At 39.7% G+C, this 21,930-nt stretch overlaps 2 protein-coding genes across 6 annotated transcripts; one reads left to right on the top strand and one right to left on the bottom strand.

Moving 5' to 3' along the window:
• Positions 1–623: 623 nt before the first annotated feature.
• Positions 624–6,775, bottom strand: LOC137293856 (galactose mutarotase-like). 2 transcript variants are annotated; one of them, XM_067824630.1, is made up of 9 exons: positions 6,631–6,754; positions 5,994–6,139; positions 5,280–5,410; positions 4,870–5,033; positions 3,272–3,481; positions 2,988–3,075; positions 2,286–2,430; positions 1,918–2,086; positions 624–946 (listed from the first exon to the last, which is right to left on the bottom strand). In XM_067824630.1, coding segments are annotated over exons 2-9 (987 nt in total). In that variant the 5' UTR covers positions 5,996–6,139; positions 6,631–6,754; the 3' UTR covers positions 624–868. The 2 variants fall into 2 exon arrangements, with proteins under 2 accessions (XP_067680731.1, XP_067680730.1); XM_067824629.1 differs by lacking the exon at positions 5,994–6,139 and having other exon boundaries at positions 6,631–6,775.
• Positions 6,776–7,502: 727 nt separating this feature from the next.
• Positions 7,503–21,789, top strand: LOC137293526 (heterogeneous nuclear ribonucleoprotein L-like). 4 transcript variants are annotated; one of them, XM_067824129.1, is made up of 20 exons: positions 7,535–7,624; positions 8,103–8,163; positions 8,556–8,674; positions 8,963–9,011; positions 9,626–9,664; positions 9,829–9,902; positions 10,352–10,427; positions 10,646–10,731; positions 11,535–11,631; positions 12,732–12,795; positions 15,456–15,530; positions 15,908–15,940; positions 16,197–16,381; positions 17,214–17,375; positions 17,890–18,011; positions 18,231–18,361; positions 18,612–18,685; positions 18,992–19,049; positions 20,084–20,188; positions 21,337–21,789. In XM_067824129.1, exons 2-20 carry the CDS (start codon positions 8,134–8,136, stop codon positions 21,393–21,395), a joined length of 1,638 nt encoding a protein of 545 aa, XP_067680230.1. In that variant the 5' UTR covers positions 7,535–7,624; positions 8,103–8,133; the 3' UTR covers positions 21,396–21,789. The 4 variants fall into 4 exon arrangements, with proteins under 4 accessions (XP_067680228.1, XP_067680227.1, XP_067680229.1 ...); XM_067824127.1 differs by lacking the exon at positions 8,103–8,163 and having other exon boundaries at positions 7,503–7,624; positions 20,087–20,188; XM_067824126.1 differs by lacking the exon at positions 8,103–8,163 and having other exon boundaries at positions 7,503–7,624.
• Positions 21,790–21,930: the final 141 nt, after the last annotated feature.

The raw sequence follows: 21,930 nt of genomic DNA, 5'->3' as shown, positions 1-21,930 counted from the left end.
TCGTTTTGAAGCAGATCCCGATGATTTTGTGGCACGATTTGTAACCATGGATGAGACCTGGATACATCACTTTCAACCAGAAACAAAACTACAGTCAAAACAGTGGAAGCATCCTGATTCACCAGCTCTGAAGAAAGCCAAGTCTGTTCCTTCGGCTGGAAGGACCGGGATTCGGGCCTTGCAGCATCTCTGGCAAAAGTGTGTGAACTTGGAAGGGGACTATGTGGACTCTGTAACTTTTTTCACAGTGAGGCTTAGAACTTTTCAGCCAACCGTCGTATTCTATCCGGAGTCCTTCAGGACCAAGTCTTTCTTCCTATCATTTACTCAACTACAGTGAGTGAGTTTTACGTCGCACTCGGCAATATTCCACCTATATGGTGGCGGTCTGTAAATAACCGAGTCTGGACCAGACAATCCAGTGATCAACAACATGAGCATCGAAAAATATATCTGCGCAATTGGGAACCGATGACATGTGTCAACCTAGTCAGCGAGCCTGACCACCCGATACTGTTAGTCGTCTCTTAAGACAAGCATAGTCGCCTTTTATGGCAAGCATGGGTTGCTGAAGGCCTGTTCTACCCAGGGACCTTCACGGGTCTACTCAACTACAGCGATCCTACACCAAAATATATTTATTGCCGTAACGACTGCTTGTAATAATATCATATAAATATACTCAGTGTACTATGACACAATAAGAAAGGAATGTATACATCGTTATGGTTTATAAAGAAATGTCTAAAATGTTATGAGAATTGAGCGCCACTTTCTCACATAATATCGATACAGATATTTTTCTCCAATCATCTGCCAATGAAAGTGTCGTTTATCCTCAGCCATGGAAACTGTTGCACCCGGGCGGTCACAGGACTCCAAACCGATAGGTGGTGCTCTGACGGTAGGTCTCTCCAGGGCGTAGGATGGTGTTGGGGAACTTGGGCTAAACAGATGAGAAACACAGCGTCACACCTAACACACCTAAGTATCTCCTGCTATCACATCGTTGATGGAGAAAGGGCAAATAACTCCCGAGTACAAATTACGGGATTAGGTTTATTTATTTGACAGGTTTTCTGTTTAGAAAGGAGTTCCAATTTTCAGTAATGTACCGTCAGCAGTTTCTGAGAAACTCCATTGCAAGCACCATGCACTGGCTACACCCCGGGAAAAACACACACCTGATAGGTTTTTAAAAAGTAAAGACATTAGATTATCTTGATCACGTTTTCCGAAATACCAAGCCATCAAATACAGTGTGATTACACAATGCCATTTAGAAAGTGGTCAAATGTAACATATGTCATATTTGGGATTTACACTTTCTTAGTAAAGTACAAATTCTTTTACTTTTTTGGTCGAGTCTCCTCCGGGATTAGAACCCGCACCCTCAGAGTCAGGCAATTAATCGCCAGCACACAAAGTCAGTCGCCTTGCCCACTCAGCCACCGCGACTTCAAGTCATGTTACTTACAGTGTGTTTCATAATGCAATATTAAACGATAACCAAGTTACATAAACGAAAAGAAAGGGGCAGATTTCTATGGGACGTGATTCAAGTATCTCTTGTCCCGATGTGGTGTTAGTTGAGACGATGTCATACACGAAACACTGAAGCTGCATGGCGGCGTCAGTAAATAATCGATGTATGACGTGTTTCCCATGTGACAATGTCTTGATATTAAGTCATATCCGTTCATGTCATCACTTCCTCTGCAACATGAGCACTGAGTGGTAAGGTGCACGTGTACTTGTGGGTAATTGTGTGCGTTTCCTTTACCCGTATATTGTGAATTTGTCTTCCTCTAGGAGTGTGTGCTGCACGTTTTATTGTGCAAGAAATCTCACAAATAATTATGTCATCGAGTAAATATGTGAACATCATAATCAGGAATGTGTATGGTGTAGACTCACGTTGTGGACGCTGTCGGGGTAGTGCTGGGCCTCGAGACAGAACGCCGAGTACCTCCCATACATCGCCCCTCCCTTCCCGCGGTTGTTGAGCCAGTATCCAGTGTAAAACATAAGGGCGGGTTCGGTGGTCCAACACTCGAAGTACCGGCCTGATCCTTGATGTTCGAATCTATGTAGAAAATCAACTTGGAGTGAGTGAGTATTGTTCGGGACCTCTGTCATCAGTATTCTAGCTTTATAACCTGGACGTCAAGGAAAGTCCCACATATGTATACTGGTGTTTGGCACATCCAACATGTTGAAAGAACGTGTTTTGGAGTGACCACATTTAGTTTTCTCCTGTGAATATGACGTGGTCATCAACTTACCTGGCGGCAAACTCTTTGTTGCCTGTCACTTGCAGGTTGTAATTACAGGTGAAACCTCTGCCCAGCTTGGGATCGTGCAGCCGGTCGCCTATACGTGTTGGTGTCCTCATGTCGTGTGGCTGACCAGTCACTTTTAGAATTTCCCCTGCAGTTGTATAAAAGGTCACATATAGTGGAGCCCCGCTAGTATGGGCCTCGTACATCACGTACTGCGCGAGTGAGTATGGTTTTCAAATCTGTTTAATGGGCGGTAGGGTATGCTAGTAGTTATTAAAGCGTTCGCTCGTCACGCCGAGGGCCCGGGTTCGATTCCCCACATGGGTACAGTGTGTGAAGCCCACCGTTATATTGCTGGAATATTGCCAAAAGCGGCGTAAAACCGCACTCAGTGACATTTGTTTTAGCGACATTCCTTGAATGTCACAGCCGGATTCCGTAAATTGGATATTTTTCTTGTTCGAAGTCGACTTCCGTTTGACAGTGAAAGCTGCTCTACCGTCCAGGCGTCTTACACACTTGAACCCCACAAATCTGGAACTTGTTAAATCCCGGACATGGAGTCCTTTGTAAAACAAGACCCAGATTTCCAGATATATATGTTGAAACCCACTAATGTACCGCAGTGCCAGTCGGATTATCAGGTTACCTGTATATCATAAACTTCATAACAACGTTACTGCAATATAGTTTATGTGTATGCACCTGTTGGTATATAGAAGTCGTTCAGAGGGACATATGTATCAGCTTTCACTCTCCCGACGTGGTTCTCCAACTCGGCTGCGCCTGCGCCCTGAAACAATCACCAACATTGTACATGAAGAGTAGCTGTACCAGGGTGTCTAGTCAAGGGTACAAAAGCTGATGTCGGACAAAAGCGTCCACCAAGAACGAACAAGTACGTCCACATCCAACTAAAGTCTGAAGTCCGCCCCAGTCTCTGTTGAAGTCCCGTGTTACACCTTTAGAGTACAAATGACATCACTCACGTGTCCGGCCAAGTTGAAATAAACATGGTTGGTGAGGTTGATGGGCGTGGTCTTGGTGGTTGTTGCTGTGTACTCCAGGGTCAAGCCATTGTCATCATCTAACTCATACGTCACCACCGCGGTTACCTCCCCTGGAAAGTTCTCTTCTCCATCAGGGCTGACATACTTCAACACTAACTTACTCCCGTCTATGGAGGCCTCCCACATCATCTGTTGAACACAGGAACAGAGCTATAATAACAGTGTCACGTTCACCCTTGAAATCAGTATTCGGGAGTTCTCAGGAACCCTGGTCTTGTAACTCAAGGCAGCACCCTGCAGACATACGACCACGTGCACTGTTCCGATAATAAGAATGAAGATTTTTATGGATATCAACTTCTTTATATGAGAACACAACGTTTCGGACTTAATGCTTACTCCTTCATCAGGTGATTGAGAATGGGGTACAGAGCTATATTTATATGTACAGGTAAAACAATAACAAAGTAACAAGTGGAATGAATTAACGAAAGTTGGAAGCCAGTATAAACAAGCGCTGATAGGAAGCCGACAGTTATGATAACAATGATGGAAGCCAATGGTAATACATTACAGATGATAGGATATGTTTACATAACACAGATAGAGGATAAGGTTATTTGTACATGATTGGGGAAGGATGGAAGCCAATGGTGATACATTACGCATGATTGGATGATGTTTACATAACACATGCTTGGGGATTAAGAATGATGTACATGAAGTCCCAGACTTTTTGATAAATTAAACTCGTCTATCTGTGTACATTCTACCTATTTAATTCATGTATAGCCAATCTACCCGTGTACATCCTTATCTACTTGTGTTTGTACATCATCAACCCTCATGTAAACATGCTCATCAACCCTCATGTAAATCATGTACATCATCCTTAATCCCCAATCATGTGTTACGTAAACATCATCCAGTCATGCGTAATGTATCACCACTGGCTTCCATCCTTATCCCCAATCATGTACATCATCCTTAATCCCCAATCATGTGTTACGTAAACATCATCCAATCATGCGTAATGTATCACCACTGGCTTCCATCCTTATCCCCAATCATGTACATCATCCTTAATCCCCAAGCATGTGTTATGTAAACATCATCCAATCATGCGTAATGTATCACCATTGGCTTCCATCCTTATCCCCAATCATGTACAAATATCCTTATCCCCTATCTGTGTTATGTAAACATATCCTATCATCTGTAATGTATTACCATTGGCTTCCATCATTGTTGTCATAACTGTCGGCTTCCTATCAGCGCTTGTTTATACTGGCTTCCAGCTTTCGTTTATTCGTTCCACTTGTTACTTTGTTATTGTTTACCTGTACATATAAATACAGCTCTGTACCCCATTCTCAATCACCTGATGAAGGAGTAAGCATTAACTCGGAAACGTTGTGTTCTCATATAAAGACGTTGATATCCATAAAAATCTTCATTCTTATGTATTTCACTCCTAAATGCCCTTCAAAGACTTGTTCCGATAATGTTTACAATTTAACAATGATTCATAAACTCATCGCATAAGGGTATCCTACATCGTGTATTACAGGCCATACCTTGTCAAAGCCCTTGGTGCCACCGTGTAGGAAGTTGGGTGCCTCCTGGAGATCATTGGCGTTGAGGTTGTAGGTTGTCCCGTCCAGGTCGAAGCTGGCGCCGGCAATGCGGTCAGCCACGCGGCCGATCAGGGCGCCCATGTAGATAGGGTTGGCTTGGTAACCTTGGGCAGAGAGCTCACATCAGAAACAAGTCTGACATTTACCTGTGTCCTGATCAGTACTTGGTGTCACACTTATATAAATGCGAACCCCATTCACTGCTTGTCCTCGTTGTACATTCAGACAGTGAAACCCTCAGCTTCCATTCCACCCTATAAAATTTGACTACAGCTGTAGTTAGCTTAGTGGATCAAGAAACCACGCATGCACGCACGCACGCACGCACGCACGCACGCACGCACAGGTACCTTCAATGTCATCAAATCCCGGGCAGATGTCAGCGACCTTCCCCTCCTTGTCTGGGACCCAGATCTCGGTGATGGTGCCGCCGTAGTTGATGATGCGAACAACGACGTTGTTTTTGTTGGTCAACGTAAACCTGAAACCGGGCAGTGTTTACAGTAGCAATAAACGTCAACCACAACGCCAGTTTGGGATGAGTTGTGAAGTTACATTTTACAAACCATACCCTCAGTGGTCTAACCGTTATTACACAAACCATTTGATGGGATGATGTTCCATACACTCACAAACAATATTGTTTGGATTGTTGATTTTTGTGGTCACAATCACTACATAATTCAGACCTACAGAACGCTCGCATGGATTACGACAATGGTCCCACCAAGGGCGTCAGATAATAATTTTGACTCGGTATTTCACTCCTCAAAATTAAAGTTGAGCTAGTAAAATATCAAAAGGAAATTAAAGGAGGAGCATGTCACAGATTGCATAGTTTTATTACTCGATAATTTTCACTTCAATATAAACAATCAACACTATTCAAGGTCTTTAAGATTAGTTATGCAGGACTGGAACAATATTTTGACTGATTGACTGGTTTCACGCGTGTAAACAAAATCTGACTCGTTCTCTGAAAACAAAATATTCGTATCCTTCTCTCATCGATTGGAATTTTATGCGTATGCTTGAACTATCCATGCGTATTTTAGCGCACATACATATCCTATCTGGAGCCCTGCGATCCGGTAACATTTGCTTGTATGTCACTGTGTACAGGGAAACTCGATCGTAACACAGCTTCAGTCAATGGCCTTTCAAGTGCAGACCGTATTCATCGTCATGTCGTTCTCATACAGCTCAAAATCTGCTGACAATAGAACCATATCAAAGCAAACGTTAACATACTCTGTCGGTCAGAAGAAAGTTTGATGATCTCTAAAACTGCATCAAACAGCTAGGAAACTTATTTTCGATAGTGATGAATATCATGCAGGAGCGACATTGCACTTAGAACAACAAATAATGTGTACTTAACAATATGGGACTTTCCTCGCAACGTCTAGTCTGGGAATATTCGGTAATCAGCCGAGGAAAGAGTGTCTAACTATGCGTACAATTTCTTTCGCTTGACAGTCGAGTTCGTGTAGCGTGACACTGGCGTCACGCATGCAACTGACCCAAGCGTCTACACTGAGGCTGACGAGAAACATTAGAAGCGGCACCTCTTGAACCAGGGATAATCTACAATCTGTAAATAGTCCCTTCTTGGACTTACTACTAATGCATGACGCGTAGCAAGTCACGTGACGTACATGTTTTAATCTGCTGCTGACCTGACGGACAGTTATCACACACCTGGTCACCTCGCTGCCATCCCTCGTCTGTCCATATCTGTCCTGTGTTATGCGCGACATAGCGGATGCTGAATAACTATCACATGCCCGACTCAACTCTCGCCTCCTGTGCAGTAGATGCCTCTCACTGCGACAAGCAGTTACCTCCCTTTGATTATAAACTATTCATAAGAATTTCTTTCACGGTAATACTTGGAGCCTCATGGTTCTAGTGTCTGTTTGGAAAATAATTTTTAAAAATAAAAAATGTAGAGTTTTGTATGTATGTTGTGCAAGAAACATAGCGTCTATATTTACATTTGTAAATGTATTTCCTTTACGATTCAACATTCAAAGGTTTGTTGTTTTACTAAATCACCGTTGGTTTGTGTTACTTTTTGTTTGTCGGTGTTATTTGGGGTTATTTACTTATCAGAATTGTGGGTAAGTTTTTCGAAACTAGGTATCCAGTGTTCATCTTCATTTTACTGACCTTGCAAATTTTATTGTTTTCTACATGATTCATATGAACTCAACACCCTTACTCGAATAGGATATTTTTGATAGCAAGAACTAATATATTAATTCGTTTATTAAAAAACGAAGCATACAATTTCTTGTTTATTGCATAGACCGATGTTTGTAAGTACGCCATTATCAAGTTAAAAAGCTGGCACAGAGCTGTATGCTTGCCATTTACTTATCAACTTAGAGAATGGTTATCAAACAATTCATCCATTAGGCTTTGTCATTCTTGGTAAGAAAATGTGGAATGTACAAAGGAATTGGTCATGTAAATTTATGTCCAACAGCTTTGCGATATTTCCAAATTTAGAGATCACCGATGAGGTCACGATAACATTTTCTAGTGGTATAATTTTATGAATTATCTTGATTACGTCCCCTTTCTCCGAGAACGCCATCTACACTATACATTTTCCAAAATGTCGTATGACGGTCACCTTTCTAAGAGACAGAGAACAGACGATGGAATGCTCGGAATGCCTGGTTCAATGGTAACTGCATAATTTTCTTTTACGCAGGACGTTCTTACCTTTATTTTTCTGCGTTCAATTTTGTATAGTAGAGGTTGTGTTGTTGAAAGTGTAAAAGTAGGTCATATCCAGGCGTTGTAAGGTGCGTGTGCGCATCCGTTTTCTTTACTTTTGCTATTTGGATGATGTTTCTACCTCCTGTAATTGTCTTTCAAATGGTGTCCAAACAATGATGACATTTAAAGCTATATGTTTGGTGTATGGACATGTTAAATAGTATATAAAATGGTATAAAATGGGTTTCATTCAGTAAAATGTGTGGACTGCATATGAAAGTGGTTCCCATGATCCTCCACGAGCGACATGGTTTCCGGCCATGTTGGCTGTTGTAGGACCTCATTGTTTACTCCATAATCTGATGCTCTGTCTATTCCAACTGCTGAATGATTTATTTCTGCACTGTTTCTGATTAAACGTTTGCTATAAATTTCATATTTAGATGGACGGGAATTAAAATTAGACCACATAAAATGGATGATAAAGAGGAACTGAAGCCAAAGGCCAGTAATACTTATTTTATTGATAAATTTGCACAAAAAAGATGTTTTATCTCTTATTCCCCGAAACTCGCCTTTTAGATCTTATCTCTAGGGTCAACTAGCCTTTGCATTAGCTGTCCATACATTGCATTAAAACAAAGACGCATAAGGAATTGGTCTGCATTGCATCCCATTTTCATGTCCACTCCCTGGTCACTGTAACATTATCAAGAAGTCACTAAGTCTGCGTTTTCAAGCTCTCCTTGACGTCTTTGTTTCTTTATTTAGTGTCAGTGTCATGTTTATACTTTCCTATTTAGCATAGTTAATTTCTTCCTTTAAAGTATGTTTAGTTTGGTCAACCAAAGAAATGTGTTTATTTTTTCTAATCGATCATTTATTTTGTGTTGCAGGAAAAATTTGATGATCCCCATAAACCTGCTCCATCATGTGTGGTGCATGTACGAGGCCTGTCAGAGTCCGCCATAGAAGCAGATCTGGTAGAAGCCGTCCAGCACTTTGGAACTGTCAGGTAGAGACTGCATCATATTAGAAGGAATGTTCACTATCACAAGCCTATGTGTGTAAAAGCAATGGTACTCTTGATATCTTATGTGAAATAATGTCTGAAATAATGTCAAATCTCACACACCAAATATGAAGTAGATCGCTTTTCTCAGGAACCTGAATAAAGATGCATTATTTTTTGTGCCACAGGAAGATATCTGTATAATGGATATACTATTTACCACATGAAAGAGAATGATTGAAGTCGAGACTTAGACTTTGAAAGTTATTTTTGTTTTCATATTAATTCCAGAGATGTGATCATGATGCCCAGGAAGCGACAAGCACTCATTGAGTTTGAGGTAATGGCAGTGATAACGTTTTGACATCTAATCTCCAAACAAGGAGAGTTCTGTCGACATACAACTTCTAAATACCACTCAAAAGGAATTATCTACACTCTATAGTCCGTTTGGCTCAAAAGTGTATCAATGAATTGCAATCTAACTTAAAAACTAATGGACATAAAAGAATCAATGAAACACGTTTCATTGAGTATATTAATTTTATTAGTTTTCAGGTTAGATTGCATTCACCGATACGCTTTTGAACCAAACAGACTGCAGTTTGCTTAGAAATGAATTTTCTGTCTTTGCTGTACGCTCATTCAGGAACTGCTTTGGAATGGAGTTCCTCAATTTTGTGTAGTTTCGATGTCAGTAATTTAAATTATCTTACTTTTTATGTTATGATTAGAGCCAACACCATTAACTGTACATTTCACTAGTTTCTATGAATGGCTTTAGTATATTGTTATGATGAACAAGGGAGATGATTGTATGGATATACCACATTTCAGTGAATGATCTACTTCAGTGTAGATGCTAACACTTATCACATTACTTGCTTTATAATGCCATGCTCAGTCCTTCAGTAGACATGAAGGATGAATCTCCCGATATGTTTGCTGTTACAGAAACTCACTGGTGCACGGAACTGTGTAGATTATGCTCAGGTAAGATTTGCTTCAACTATAGGTGAAACTGCTTCAGTTATTTTTCCATTTCCAAGTTAATAGACAAGACATTTTTCTGTAAAGCATTATTGTGAAAATGAAAAATAGATCAACCATTATAACATGATACATATTTGTGATACCATGTACATTTCTCATTCCAGACTAGTGCTATTTACGTGGCAGCTCAGCCTGCATTCTTCAACTTCTCCACAAGTCAAAAGATCCAGAGGCCTGGGTATGTATGTTGTGCATGAAACATAGCTTCAATATTTACATTTGTAAAATTGTTTCCTTTCATGATTCAGCATTCAAAGGTTATAACAGCAGTGCCCAAAGACCTATCCCCATGTTGTTAATGCTGTGTCCAGACCCCAGGCATTGTCCATCATGCAGTGCTATGTTCACACATTTCTCTTGATTCATTGCAGTGAGTCTCCCTATGCAAAACAATTTTCACAAACTGATGACATTGTTTTGATTTTATATGTAGATGGTTAAAATTGAGCAATATTAAATGCTTCAATCCTTTAAAAATTGGCATGGTGCTCTTTATGGAACTAACTGTGTGAACAGTGTATAGTAGTGTGTTAAACTAGTTATGTGATCTACCTTTATGGATGTCACTCTCTTCTAGCCAGTGTGTTCACTCATATTCCCTATCTGAGATTGCATTGCCTGTTGCAGAGACCCTGAGGATACCAGACCTGCCAATCATGTGCTGCTGTTCACCATCCTGAACCCTCAGTACCCCATCACCGTGGTATGTTAACCCTCTACATCACTTTGAAAAAGTACATACTGGCAAGTGCATATTCATTGCATCCTGCCAAGATCTATGGCTTTGTAATACATCATTCACGTCCCTCCCTCCTCTCCTTGTCACCATGGTCAAAGATGACAGTTGGTCAGTCTTGTGGTGACAGTGGTCATGTAGGTAAGTGTGATAATGTATTGATGGGTAATTCCTGCCTGTTTCAGGATGTGATGCACACAATCTGCAGTCCGTATGGACAGGTTCTCAGAATTGTCATCTTCAAGAAGAATGGAGTTCAAGCTATGGTTGAGTATCCTTTGTCCCATCTCAGCAGTTGAGGTTTGTAGTTGAACAGTAGTACAAGAGTCTAATCCACCTATTTGAATTTCTGTCATGTTTACCATTTGTCTTGTGTACTGGGGATTACTTTAACCTTCTGAGAGGTCCAGATTGGACACGACCCTTGAAGCTAAGCTCAGTACAAATTCCCACTTTGAAAGTTGTTGTTACTACTACTAAGTACTACTAATGTAATGCTTTATTCAGGTAGGTTTGCTTGTTAGATGCTTAAATTTACGTTAATGCATAGTTAAAATGTAATAGAAAATAACCTGAATTTAACTTTTTAAGAAAAGCATGTTATAGAAGTCCCAGTTGTGACTTTATGTTTGCCTGTGCTTACAAAAGATCTGTCAGGTTTAATGCACATCTGTGCATGTTCAACCCAATCTGTTTCTTCCAATGCCAGCTTTTACCTTGACCTACAAAAGTAGGGGCCAGTAGGACCACCTATTACTAATGTGACTCTTTACATGAAATGTGAGGGTTTTGTAAAGTGATACAAAGATACAGTATACAATTTTGTAAGATTTTTTACAGAAAGAATGATATGATTTCTTGTAAAGATTTCTATTCATTTGCTATGATTATGTGTAAGGATGCACTTATCTACAATATGTTACTGTTCATCTGCATGAAAGCTCAAGTAGTTATGGATTTTCGTCTGGGGAAATGCTCTTGACCTGTTTACCCCATTTTAACGTACCCAAGCCAAACTGGATGTATGACACACCACTGTTTAACCATATAGTTTGTTATCCTTAACCTTCCAAGATTTGACAGTGTTGAGTCTGCTAAGCGTGGGAAACAGTCTTTGAATGGAGCTGACATCTACTCTGGCTGCTGCACTCTCAAGATAGAGTATGCCAAGGTGAGCATCCACATGGAGAATACATATGATCAAATGTCTTGGTAACATCCTTACATGGGTTATATTTATGTTAGTGCAGTCACCAGTAGTTGCTGCAAGGGGTTGATGTGGATCTAAGCTATAATCTTTCAGTCGTAGTACGCAGACACCACTTATGGACTGATCTACAGAAATGACATGAAAAAGACCTTAATCCCCATACAGGGATTGGGAAAGAGAACTGACGATGGGCTATTTTTAGGATTATTAGCCATTTCCTGAATTTTGAATGGGCCACTCTCCCTGTATCAATAGTAAACTTCCAAATTTTAATGGGCAATTTTTCATTCTAATGTGCAAAATGGCCCATGACCCTCCCAATCCCTGTTCATAACATGGTCTTGATGTTAGCCACTTCACATGGCTAGAATGTTTGAATGTCCCCACTGTGATATTGCTGAAATATTGCTTAAAGCATCTCAAAACCATATTCCTTCGCTCATTCCAAAGGTAGCCACTAGTCTAACCCCGATTACTGTTAAGTGAATATTATGGTAAGTTCGCCCTCAAAGGTGGTTGAAGTTCTGTGAAATTTTGGTCCTCCTGCAAGGCTATGCAAGTCCCCATGCATTTAAACTAAATCTAAACTTGCCACTTTTTTTAAATTTGTGGAAAATGTGTGCTTTTAGTTTCTGGCTAGATTTGTCTTCTATCACCAATGGGTGAAGAGATGGTGTAAATCTAGCTAGAGTCCATGCAGGTAGCTAATTCCCGTGGTCCCTCGTATGCTGATCTACCTTCACTTGTTGGTGTTATATTGCACGTTTGATATTGTATTGTCTTCTTTAATTACAATGTGATAGGTCTTTTTTGCTAGTTTTTTTGTTCATATTTGTTATGGTCTAGTGTTTTTATGTTCTTCGATGACATGTTTTTATGTTCTCAATTTATTGATTTTAAGATTAATGTGATTTTAATTGTTCTTGTCACAATATGGCTGCAATATTGCCGATGTGATGCTAAGTATTAACTCACTCACTATAGTCAGTATGTCTATGAACAAACTGTAAACGATACCAAGAAACTTTCAGTGACCAGTTAATAATGAAATCTTCTTGCAGCCAACCCGTCTGAATGTCGTGCGGAATGATAATGAGAGTCGAGATTATACCAACCCCAATCTAGGTAAGAAAACATAACTGATTTCAATCAATACCTGAAAGAAACATGCTTTAACTTGTACATTATCTCATCATTAGTCCAGTCCTAGATATTTTCATCTGGTTGTACATTACTTTGAGCACTTGCAGGCATTAGTACTTTTTTATTAAGTTTGAGGAAGGTCCAGTACTATTTGCATTGTCAAGACTGCTTGATTATTGCCTATTTTAAAAAAGTAGCAGGGATGGAACTTAACAGTAAATAAATGAAGTGTTCTTGTTTTACGAGTAGACTCTTGTAAGTCATATTGCCATTTTCCTAAATGTTGAATGGCTTCTTAAGCTTTTTGTATACTAGTCTGTGAATGTTTTGTTTTAATATTGTCAGTTTACGTTTTACTGGATATGATTTTTCATTGTATCCTCAATGGAACAAAACACAACAATGAATCTACATATTGCTTTTATCTGTATGACTTGTGGACATATTTAGAACATTTTCTCCAATTGTTTTGATATCACAAACATGTTTTCTTGCAACATAACAAGGCAGTATTTGTATATATACATGTCACAGTTGCATTTTGCCAATACGGCCACCAATAATGTATCTCATGTCACAGTTACTTTGAACTTATTTTCACCTGCATGATCACAAATTTCAAATCAATTTGGGAAACATGCATTGTGCAAGTCACATATTTGGGAATGACATCTTTTCAGAAACATTTGCTTCATAAAGAACACAATAGTAGGAAACATTTGTGTTCCTAAGAAATGCTTTCCGTCACATACAACAGACTATTCTTGTCCCAGATTGCTTTGAATCCGTCAACTTGTAATGGGTTCTGTAGACCTGGTGCAGTCGTTCTGTGCATGAGTCCAATGTACCACATGGCCAAGACTTAGATTGTACAAGCTTAGTGGATTTCTCCATGTCTTTTGCATTCAGATATTTACATATGTCCATTTTATATTGCATGCCGAAGAAACATGGTTTGATCACATCATGCAACTTGTACATTCTTTGGTAACTTTGTTAACTGCCTTTATTTAATACTGACTTTGTCTTTGATTACTGCATATGAACATAAGGTCTTTGCTTTGCAATGATCCTGTACTACATTACTAACATTACAGCTCTTCCTTACTCTAGACAAAAGTAGACGGTTTGAAACTATCTTTACAATACACCCTTATGTACATGAGTCACCAGCTGATCCATTACTGTGAGCCAGCTCAATTCTGTCTGCCATCCCAGACTCCCTACAGCTATAGGACAGATGACGACAGCTCCTTACATTGTCACATGGCCAGCAGGTTTCCCTACTTTGTGGGCAACAGTTAGGTACAGCTTGACCCTTCCTGCAGCCCTTCACAACAACCATCTCCATTCACAGTCAGACACGAGGATTCACTGCCCTGCTCTGCCGCCTCCGCCGCAATGTTGGCAGTCAATGCAGCCACAGTAGCCTGCCAGGTTGCCAAGACACAAACATAGGACAGTAGTAGGACAGAACACAAGAACCTCCTCAGCTTGTCAAACAGAAATACATCACTGTGTAGCAGTTACACGTGACACCGAAGGATAAGCACAAGAAAATGGCTGCAAGTGTGAAAATATGCAGTAAAGATATACATATTGGCACAGGTAGTCACTTGAAGACTGAACACAATACATCTTGCAGTATTATCAGAATTGTCATCAAAGCTGTGCAAGCTCATACTTGAAGAACATGAAGACTCACAGCAGAAACACACTTTACTTCCAACAGGCTGACAGACAAAAACTGATAATTTCAATTGATTGTACCTTGAACAGGGTCGGTCACGACTGGCCAAGGGCATGAGATGATACCAAGCACCTGGAGAGGGTTGTAAGTACGAGGTGCTACGTGCCCCTCCACTGGATGTGTGTTCAAGGTGCTACTTGCCTCGGGACTTCTATAGACTTCCTGCATCAAGGGAGATAACTGGTAAAGCCTGTCCTTCGTCCTGGGGTGCTTGATCGTAACCTGTGGGTCACAGTAGATGGTACTCAAACTGGTGCTTACTTTCATGTAACATTCTTTTCCTACTTGTACAATCTACCTGTTATGTACTGCTGTAACATATGTAGAAATATCAACTTGTAATTGATTGAATATGTTCCTGTCAGGATTATCTCCCTTCCTTCATTCCCATGTTACCACAACAGGCATCAGATTGAATGCCTTGTTTCACCCCACACTTTTAAGATGTTTAGTTAAAAGCACACTTAAAAATCATTACCAATGATTGTTATATTAAGTAATTCATAGTAAAGAATGTCTGAAATGTAAAGAATGGAAAATCTGAAGAGCTGATAATCCTGGGTACATATGTAATGTTATACGATTTGCTGGAGTCTTTTTTTTGCAGCTCACTTGGTGATTCATTGTGCTGTCTTACACTGATAATTTGTTTATCAATCATTTGTTTGATTTTGTACTATCAATATAGGATCCAGAATGAGACTTGTAGAAAGCTCTTCTGTGAATACAGCTTTTGGATCAGAGCTTGGTGCCTAAAGCACCGGTATGTTTTATCAGTCTGTTGGCATCTACAATTGTGTTTGAGGAAGTTGTATTTGCCAACATTCAAAAAATGCTAAGGAAAATCAACAGATATGATTGAGATGTCAATTAAGCTGGCGATGTGTTTCAGGTGCGGACCAGGGCGGTCACCGTGGCCAGCCTCTGTTGGCAGACCCAAGGATGGGTGGAGGTCCTACTCCATACAGTAAGTATTGGTTGCATAAATCTATAATTTGTACCTTAAAACATACATTCAGAAACGGCCAGATCAGAGAGTAAAAAACAAGAATGTATAAAGTTGAGCAATTTGATAAACAGTTTTATTCTGTTGGCTAAACCAAGTTTTTACATGACACATCTATTTGACCAAATGGTCTTTGATTTGTCCTTTTCATTCAGCAGTCAGTTTCATGTATAAATGCCTATTTTAAAGTACTAAATTTCTAGGATGATGAAGATTAATTCTATGAGCTAGTTATTGTGTAGAACATGATAGTTAAAGTAGTCTGCACAACCCCTCCCCCAATCTCATGTAATGTCAAGTCAGGGGTATGTTGTAAATCCCTTAACTGTTGTGTTTAGATGGAATGGTAGAAGAGGGCCCCGGTATGCATGGTATGTGATAAATCTCATATGTGTTACTGCATGCTGTTAAGTTGCAACACATTCCACACATTAGGTGTTCATCACCACATTGTTGCACAAAATACCTAGTAAAGGAATATCATGACAATGTTTTAAGTGAACATTCTACTATCATACCATACAGTCAATCATTAAACCTTCAGTTTTGCTGATTATAACCATTTCTGGAGTAGCTTGAATTAGTAGGTTTTGTGATGTGTATATTTACCGTCCACTTGTTTTATAGACGGCCCAGACTTCAACCGAGGTGGCAGTGGGCATAGTGCCCATGGTGGCAGTGGCTATGGTGGAGGCTACGGGGCTGGACCGTCAGGCTATTATGATCAGGAGTATGATGGTGGCTATGGCCCAGGGCCGTCTCCCAGAGGTGGACCATACAATGCACCTCACGACAGATATGGTCACAGACAGGTATGTTAAAGGTTTATTATGCCCCTGCCATGATATGCCTGGAGGCATCTGATGTTAACCTCCATGTCTGTCCATCCATCTGTATGTAACAGGGAATGTGCTCTATCCACTTTGCATGAAAAACTACTTTATGGAATGCAGTGAACTTATACATGGGTTTTCTTGGTTCTCTAATGGTGTGTATCTCACATTTTGTTTTTTTCTTGGTTTATATGTTGTTGTTTTTTTTAAGTTTAGAGAGATTTGAATTTGGTACATTTTGCAAAATTTCTCTGATAGTGTAAAGGAGATGAAGTGGAGGTGGATGTTATCTACTTCTCAAAATCTACTTTGTTGCATTCATTTAGATTACACATGCTTTATAGGGACTCTTAAGGGCATGCATTTCATATTGTGATATATTTTATTTGTCAGTTTTAATGGTGTTTGAACTTACATACATTTTGTTGAATTTCTCTCTGAATATAGTGTTACAAGGGATAAGTGTATCCAGTTCTCCACAGAAACTGTTCAACAGAATTGATTAAGCTTATTCATGCATTTCATTGGGACTCGAGAGGTGTGCATCTCATAGTTGTATAGATGTATATTGAACTTGTTTGGTAGAAATTAATCACCAGAGCACACTCAATGTGGGGAAAGCTTCTTACAGCAGCGGGGGCATCCGTGTCCCTAGACACAATTTTGTTGTCCTAGTTTAGTTTTAAAGGTTAAAGGCCTTGTGATTGCAAGTCTCATAGAAAGTTACAAATATTTTGTATGCTTTATCTAATGGTTGTAGAGATGTGAGGATACGAGGGCATGTATTTGATGTGGGAACAATTGCTTGTAGGATCGGTACGGCCCCCCTCAGCACTACCCCGACCAGGGTATGATGGGTCCCCCAAGTAGCAGCCAGCAAGGAGCTGTAGTCATGGTGTATGGTCTCAACATGGCCAAGCTCAACTGTGAAAGACTGTTCAATCTCTTCTGTCTCTATGGCAATGTTGTCAGGGTAAGTCAGTGTAATCTGTCTTGTAAACAGTTCTCTTCAAGATCCCTCAGTTGCTGGAAATGCCCATGGAAACAGGAACCGGAAGGTATTTTGATGCAGTGAGAAGAAGAGACTTTACCTAAAACATTTTTTCACAGGCTACCATTTCGTTTTGGACATTGGGATATAGCAGTATGTTTTCTTTTTGTTAATTTATGGAAATAATGTATACACATACCTCCTCTTTTGTAAAAAATGCTCTCTACCAAATAAAAGATGAACAAATGTAAACTTTATAAATAGTAAGTGTTGAACGGGCGATTAAATCAATTCAAGAATCCGACACATGTATCTCTGTCTCATGTGGAAGTCTCACTTCGTCTTGTGCAACAGCACCCTAGTTTTTTCTTTTGGACCAGAGATCCTTCCCTCAATATTTGGTCTCTGATAATTTGGTGTTTAGATATGTGTAATGTGAGGTGTATCATCAGGGTGTCAATGAATTGTATTTATGCGTTATGGCGTGTAACTTCAGGTAAAGTTCTTGAAGAGCAAGGAGGGTTCTGCCATGGTTCAGCTTGGTGATGGCCTGTCTGTAGAACGAGCCATCCTCAACCTTCACAACACATTCTTCTTTGACAACAAAATGCAGCTCAGGTAAATTGCAGCTGTCACGTTGGTGTCCCTAGTTGTCTTAACCAGAGACCTGTATGCATCAGCAGATATGAATCCTTCAAACAATGCCTCAGTTTAATAGCAGCACATTACCCAACAAACTATAGTTACAAGCTAAACTGTTACATTGAAGTAAATTTGTTCAGAATTCTTTCCTGGTTTTCTGTTATATCATAATTTCTTATGTGTCCATTTTTTCAGCCCTTCAAAGCAAGCATTCCTTCAGGATGTGATGAACCCCCATGAGCTGCCTGACGGAACCCCATCCTACATGGACTTCATGGGTAACAGGAACAACCGCTTCACTAACCCAGAGGCAGCCAAGAAGAACAATATCCTTTACAAACTGACACCACAATATAAATGGCGATGCTTGTAACAGCTGCAAACTGAAGAGCATATTTTCTTTAATGTCATAATACAGAGAAACAAGTTGCCTTTGCCTAAATCAAAGTTTTGAACATTCTGTCAGATATGATACAAAAAGGTATGTTCACCTTTGTACCATGTAGCAGTTTTTGAGATTCATTATCATTATGTGTGAGAGAGATCACCTTTTATCATTTCTTTAACTCTCTGCAAGAGTCCAGGGACCGGCCAAAGTATTGCATTTCTTCAATACCCCACCAGGCATCACAGCAGAGGATATTGAAAAGGTTTGCCTACTATACTGGACACATTTTTGAAACTTTTTTGTAGCACCTAACTTAGCTGTTAACTGTGACAGGTTACTACATGGTTTCCTTTGAACAGATTTCTTTCTTTCCTCTTCCAAAGACTTGGAATACATTGTTAATATTATATATAATAGTTTTGTTTCTATTTGTGGAAAATGATTTGCTAGGATTTACTTCTAAAGTGAGCTAGTTTAGAAAAACTAAGTCAGTCCACTGTATACAGTCATGGTGACTTGTTTGAGTCCATTCATTGTTCAGAGATGTCATGTCAGTCATTTTTTCCAGATTTATGAGAAAGCTGAAGTAAAGAAACCAATACAAGTGAAATTGTTTCCTTCCAAGAGTAAGTACTTTTTGGTCAGTTTGTATTTCATGTTCATCCAGCAGTAGAGTAGAGTACCCGAGTAACCAAGGAGTTGCACTCTCAATTTCGATAGTTTTGTTGTAATTACAAGAATGTTACTGGTATTTCCTTCAGGCACTGTATTCCAGGAAGCTACTAATGTCTAAATCCATTTGAGATATCTGTAAAGGCCGAAAGGAGGTGAATATTTATGCTTGCCCAAGACCAGCACACATCTAATGAATGTTTTTGAATCATTGATTTTGAAACATGTTCCGTGTGTTCATCATACATACATCCCTCTGTGTCGGCATCTGACATTTTCCCAAAGAATTTCTCCTAAACTATTCCGTGAACATGACTTAGGCTGTGACTAAGAGGATGTCCAGAGCCGATCTCCTAAACTACACATGTAAGCTTCTACAAACTTGGTACCCATATCAAGCATGATCCCTAGATGTGCCTTGTGGGCAGTAGACACAGATATAAATTTTCTTTTTTTTGTGGTTTCCATGGAAGCATTACTTAGGCTGTGGCTTTGGAAATGGCAATTATCTGGAGCAATCTCTCCAAACTCTAGCTTTATTAAACTTGGTACACATGTTCACCATTTTCAACATGATCCCTAGATGTTAATTTTGGGGACTACACGAATGTGAATTTTATTTAGTGTGGTTTCCACGACATCAGGTTTGACTTTGACTGAAATTGTTGGTTGTGCTCTTTTCCGGAGCAGAACTTTGAAACCATTCATTATTTCTTCACCGAACTTGGCACATAGGTATATCTGGTGGTATACTACTGCATTTTGGTAGGTTTAGATTTCTGGATAAGTTATTTTTTGCATTTCCATGGCAACTGAATTTGGTGGTAGTGTTCTTTTGTGGAAAGCAGAACTGAAAAATTTGGTAATGCCCTCTTTCACCTCTGCCATATGCACACGAAAACATTGACATACTGTAATCAAAATTTGTAGACATATTCATGAAGAACATTTTGCTGTTGCTATTAATGACTTTGCCTTCTAATTACAGCAGAGAGAAGTTCATCAGGCCTAGCGGAGTTTGAAAACAAGAGTGATGCTGTGGAGGCACTGGTGATGTGCAATCACACTCCTGTTGAAAACCCAGGATCTGTTGGTACGTAAAGATCATGATTTTATTATTTTTTGTCCATGTCAACCTGCACTGATCATTAGAAAATCAGTCTATCAGTCCTAGTTTGTACCACCTCAGCACTTTAGAGTGTGATATTTGGGGGAGCCCAGCAGAGGAATACATCTGCATACAAACAAACTATTGATAATATTGTTCCTCTGAAATAGAAAGTGAATGAGGCCATGTATCCTCACGTCCATCTGGTCCCAATGCTCTGATCAATGTGTTCATCCTATCTTGCTACCTCAAAGTTAGGTGGCACATTGTATAAGTTCGCCCTTTATCACAGAATTGGGCCCGATCAAGAGAAGAAAATGGTTATATCATCTTCCTTAAACCCTGTGGTCAGTGGGTCAGCCTAGTGGTAAAAGTGTTCACTCGTCACACTGTAGACCGGGTTTCAATTCCCTACATAGGAACAATGTGCGAAGCCCATTTCTGGTGTCCCCTGCTGTGATGTTGCTTGAATATTGCTAAAGGCGGTGTAAGACCATACTCGCTCACTAACTCACAGCACTCTGCAGTTAAGTCAGCAACTGTCCTGTCTTTTGAGGTCTTTGTAGTCTTACAAAGATACATTTGAAGTTCAACAGATGTTAGTAGTTATGCAAGTTACAGATATATGTCAGAGATTCTACCAGTAGAGATTGCGATCAGAGTCTCTACCAGTAAAATCTCTGATTCTACCAAATTGCAGTCTCTACCTTGACTTATGTATGTTCCAGTCAGATTGTGAAATCATGAACAGACTTAAAGGGTCAGCCATTTCCCATCATTTTGTGTAACAACAGTCAATATACTTCAGTCATTTCATGAAATATCATTTCATCTTTATGTGATGGACATGGGTTAGTGAGATGTGGCTGCTTTGGACACAGCAAGTGTCAAACAGATGTAAATGTTTCAAAGCCAAAGAGGCTGACTCTCTTGGTCATTTTATGAAATGACTGAAAATTTTAGTCATTACATGAAATGACTGATTTTACAGTTTGACTGTAACATATACCGGAACAAATTCCAAGGAACAAACACATGACGACTTTTGGAAGGTGCAGTGGTTTAGTTCCGAGATGGTTGTGGAACATGAAAATGTTTGTAACAAGTGTAAAGTCTTTCTTTGTTGTTTCCAGCTGGCAAGAACCCGTTCATCATGAAGCTGTGTTTCTCCTCGGCCCCCATCATAGGTTGACAGACAGGACAGGAACAAGCATCTAGATTTCATCTCTGTAATCAGTGTAGTGTTTCATCATGGTCAACAGTTGTCTGGTATCCACAACATTGAGTCAAAACAGTAGATGATCACTTAGCCCTATGTTCATGGCATGTTGGTCTGTTTTAAGTTGTATATTTGTCAGTGTGATTTATTGGTGACATTGATAAGTGAATCTGTATTTTCAGCCAGCTGGCACAGGATGTGTATTGCAGTTCCTTTTAAATTTTTCTACAGTTCATTTTAAGTATGTATTTTAGTTTTCTCTGTAAATGTTTGCAACTAAGTCTTGCCAAGTTGAGACATCCAGAACAATTCTTTGCAATTTTTATGTTTCCTGTCACATCATGTCACAATAAATTCTGGTGTAACACACATGCTGCTGCTGTTATATGTAGTTAACACTGGTCTGAAATTTGAATGTGCAAACTAGGCAAAAGTAGATGAGAATGAGGGATCGTTTGAGGGTGTTTTTTTTTATCATTGGGGATGTTTTGTCCACTTTCAATTCACA

The sequence above is a fragment of the Haliotis asinina genome, chromosome 8 (genome assembly GCF_037392515.1).
Source record: "Haliotis asinina isolate JCU_RB_2024 chromosome 8, JCU_Hal_asi_v2, whole genome shotgun sequence".
In the NCBI taxonomy this organism is placed as follows: domain Eukaryota; kingdom Metazoa; phylum Mollusca; class Gastropoda; order Lepetellida; family Haliotidae; genus Haliotis; species Haliotis asinina.
Note: the sequence above shows the minus strand (reverse complement) of the source record. Positions and strands in the feature narration are given on the sequence as shown.

Bases quoted from the DNA above. Each gene is read 5' to 3' on its own strand.
- LOC137293856 (XM_067824629.1), bottom strand. From the start codon at position 6,689: ATGTCGCGCATAACACAGGACAGATATGGACAGACGAGGGATGGCAGC. The intron at 5,411-6,630 runs GTGTGTGATAAC...GCCCGGTTTCAG, and splicing joins GATGGCAGCGAGGTGACCAG to GTTTACGTTGACCAACAAAA. The intron at 2,087-2,285 runs GTAAGTTGATGA...TTTTCTACATAG, and splicing joins AACAAAGAGTTTGCCGCCAG to ATTCGAACATCAAGGATCAG.
- LOC137293526 (XM_067824126.1), top strand. From the start codon at position 7,553: ATGTCGTATGACGGTCACCTTTCTAAGAGACAGAGAACAGACGATGGA. The intron at 18,362-18,611 runs ATATCCTTTACA...AACTCTCTGCAA, and splicing joins AGAGGCAGCCAAGAAGAACA to GAGTCCAGGGACCGGCCAAA. The intron at 18,686-18,991 runs GTTTGCCTACTA...CATTTTTTCCAG, and splicing joins CAGCAGAGGATATTGAAAAG to ATTTATGAGAAAGCTGAAGT.